The sequence below is a fragment of the Leucopleurus acutus genome (genome assembly GCF_964270905.1).
Source record: "Leucopleurus acutus genome assembly, chromosome: 11".
NCBI lineage: Eukaryota > Metazoa > Chordata > Mammalia > Artiodactyla > Delphinidae > Leucopleurus > Leucopleurus acutus.
The window spans coordinates 98,990,920-98,994,180 of NC_139152.1; the positions used below are offsets into that span (position 1 = coordinate 98,990,920).

The 3,261-nt window shown below is 56.1% G+C and overlaps 1 protein-coding gene across 1 annotated transcript; it reads right to left on the bottom strand.

The window, feature by feature from the left end:
* Positions 1-275: 275 nt before the first annotated feature.
* On the bottom strand, positions 276-1,647 carry RTL6 (retrotransposon Gag like 6). Its single transcript, XM_082849471.1, has 2 exons — positions 1,545-1,647; positions 276-1,327 (listed from the first exon to the last, which is right to left on the bottom strand). The coding sequence occupies exon 2, from the start codon at positions 1,011-1,013 to the stop codon at positions 294-296; it is 720 nt and encodes a 239-aa protein (XP_082705597.1). The 5' UTR covers positions 1,014-1,327; positions 1,545-1,647; the 3' UTR covers positions 276-293.
* Positions 1,648-3,261: the final 1,614 nt, after the last annotated feature.

Here is a 3,261-nt window from a genome sequence, read left to right on the forward strand (position 1 = left end):
GTGTGTTGTGGGGTCAGCGTGACCCAGCAGCAGAGCTGTGGTCACTAGAAGAGCTGGAATTGCAAGCGAGAGAAGGGAAACATGCAACGGAGGTTCCAAGCTAGCACGCGATACCAGGAAGCAAGGTGGGTCACAGGGCACCCAGAAGCAATGACAGATGTCCTTATGGAACGAGAGAGGCGGGAAGGGATGTCTTCAAACAAGGGCGATGCTGTGTGGTACGGCCACTTCTACGCAGCAAAAGGGGTATGCTACCTGGGTGGCGGCAGACGGACCAGGGTGGTGGCCGATTCCTAAAGGTTCCGAGCTCTGGTGGGCAGGGCCGGGGCTGGACTGGTCCCATTGGAGGCTGGGTGCACAGGGCAGGGCACCGTGCCCGTGGCGGCCAGCTGGCGGCAGAGCGACTGCCGTTCCCGCACGGCTCGATTCGAGGCCGAAGTCTTTCTGATCTGGGCGCGCCGGGCGTGCCGCAGCGGAGACTTGTAGGTTCTCCGCAACTCGGCCAGGAATCCCTGATAGTTGTTTCGCAAGGGGCTGTCGGGTTGCATGTGGGGGATCGCCCACTTCTCCGCCTCCCCGGTCAGCCGGGACACGAGGAACGCCACTCGCTCAGCCTCTCCGGGGAAGCGCGAGGCCTGGAAGATCATGAATCTGTCCATCTGCATCAAGAACCCCGCCAGCTGGCCAGGGTCTCCGGAGAAGGGCTCGGGCAGAGAGGTGGGAGGCGTTGTCATCGGCCGGGTCCCATTGGAGGTAATGGCCGAGATGGGTGGGGTGATCTGCAGCGCCCCGGGAATCCGAGCCCGGGTGCGTAACAAGGTCAGCTCCGCCATCACGCTCTCCAGCATGTTGGTGAGGTTGGCCTTCTCTGCCCGCAGGGTCGAGGCCTCCCTTCTCAGCGCGGAGTTGGTGAGGCGCAGGGAGGTCAGGGTGTCGATGACGTCATCCATTTGGGCATTGGTAGACGCTGCAGAGGCTGGGGTTTCAGCTTTTGCGGTCTGGGGCTGAACCATGGTGGCCAGAGGTCGGCCTAAGGCTGAGACGGATGAAGCGGGAGAAGGGGGTTTGGGTACCCCAGAACCTGAGCACCTGTAATGCTAAAATTGGGTAGACCAAGAGAGAAATCAAGGAAAGGGTAGGGTTCAAGACCCAGCGTGGCTCAGAAGCCCAAACAAGAAGGCAGGGCAGACGGACCGAGAGATGAGCACAGCCAGACCAGGCAAAGGGTGCAGACCCTCGGGGATCCCCAGCTCCGGATGTGGCTCCTTGATCGCCGCCCTCACAAGGCCATGGCGGGCTGCACAGGAGGGTGGACTTGTTCTGGGCCCTGAAGGACGAAAACATGGTTTAAAAACGGTTTCGACTGCGGAAACGGGGGTTAGAAGTAAGGGACGCGGCGTGGGAGGAGCAAAGAGCGGGCGGCGAGGCGGGCGGCCCCGCCGAGGCCCCCTCCCTACGCTGGGCCCGGCGCCCACCTGGGGCAGAACAAAGGGCCGATGCACCCGCGGCGGCGCCGGGGCCTGGGGCGGGCGGCGGGCGCGTACCTGGGTCTCCGCGGCTTCCTCCGCGGCTCCGTCTGCCGCGCCGGCCGCGACCAAGATGGCCCGATCGGGGAATGCGGGCAGGCAGATGAGTCACGGCGGCGGCGGCGGCGGCGGCCCGCCGGAACTGCTTCCCGGTCAGGTCAGGCCCGGGCGGCGGCGGCAGGAGGCAGGCGCGGGCAGCCTCTGGCGGGAACACCAGCCGAGCTGGGACCGGGCCCGGGGTCGCGGCGGAGGGCTAGTGGCTGAGCGGCCGGGGTGCGGGCGGGGCCTGCGCGGCTGCGGTGGCGGCTCCAGGCTTGCCTCGCTTGGGCCCCGCTGGTTGCCATGGAGACCACCGGCTCGCGCGCGGCCGAGGCCCCGCCCCGGAAATGGCGCGCCCAGCCCCGCCTCCCGGGCAACTGCGCTGTGCCGGTCCTCAGCAGCCAATCAGTGGTGACTGATTTTATTATTATGAATAATTAAGAATTATTAAAATTTAAATTATTTAAATAATTAAGAATTATTTAAATTCTAAGACTGCTAGTAAAGCTCTTATTGTATAGGTTGTAATTTTTTTTAACGAAGTTTGCTTTACATACTGTAACTTCAATACAAGTTCAATGTAGTGTATATTCACTGTAGAAAATGTTGATATCCGAGAAGTCTTTTTTGAAAAAGTTTATATTCAGAGTCCCTCCACCTGCGAGAACAAATAGTGATATTTCTCTACTTCCATCCAGTCACTTTTCTATGATATATTCTATTACAAAATATCAGTTATTGGGAATTCCCTGGTGGTCCAGTGGTTAGGACTCCATGCTTTCACTGCAGGAGGCACGGGTTGGATCCCTGGCGGGGAAATTAAGATTCCACAAGCTGCGTGGCACAGCCATAAATAATTAAATAAATAAATATTAATTATGGTACCTTATGCTTTGTGACCTTAATAGCACACTGAATTTGAGCATTTTCCATTAAAACTATTTCAAAAGCATAGTTTTCAATTACTGCCTATGTTCCAATGAAATTGTGTACCCAGTTTATTTAATATGCCCCTTTTGATAGAGCTCCATCTTATTTTACATGTGGAAGTTTTATAAACCTCACTTGTGTATGAATCCTAGCCCCTTCCTCTGCCAGCTTTGCGAGGGTAATTGCCTAGGAGTGAAATTACTGGGCCAAAGTGTATGAGCTATTTGACTCAGGAACTGGATGCCTTTCCCACTTGACCTTGTGAGCTACTTCTAAATGGTCAATTCCAGGATGGAGCATGAATGGAGAGAAAAGACGCCCACCATTGCCAGTGTTTCGAGGACACCGTCTTCAAGGAGGCTGAACTACTGGCAGCCACTTGCATCCCTCTGGCAGGCCTGGGCAGAGTCGGCTTCACTCATGCCTTTACAGTTTTTGCTTCTATAAAATGGGAGTTGGAACATGAGGGTGTCAGTACTTGGAAGAGATAGTCTAGCTGTGCCCACAACTGTGTGTACCCCAGTGTCACAAAAAGTACACCTTTTGCGACCAGCTGAAAATATCTAGTACATGAAGCAAGAGGGGAAAGAAAGGAGACAATGTTTCCTTAAACTGCTTCTGTGAGTTCTCCCACCTCACGAGGGGGCAGGAGCTGCATTCATCTTGCCTGAGGTCGGTGACTTCAAATGCAGAAGTTGTCCTGTACCCCTCTACCCCTCCCACTTTTTCCAAACGCACAGAGGAGTCCATTCCTGTGAGTCACCCC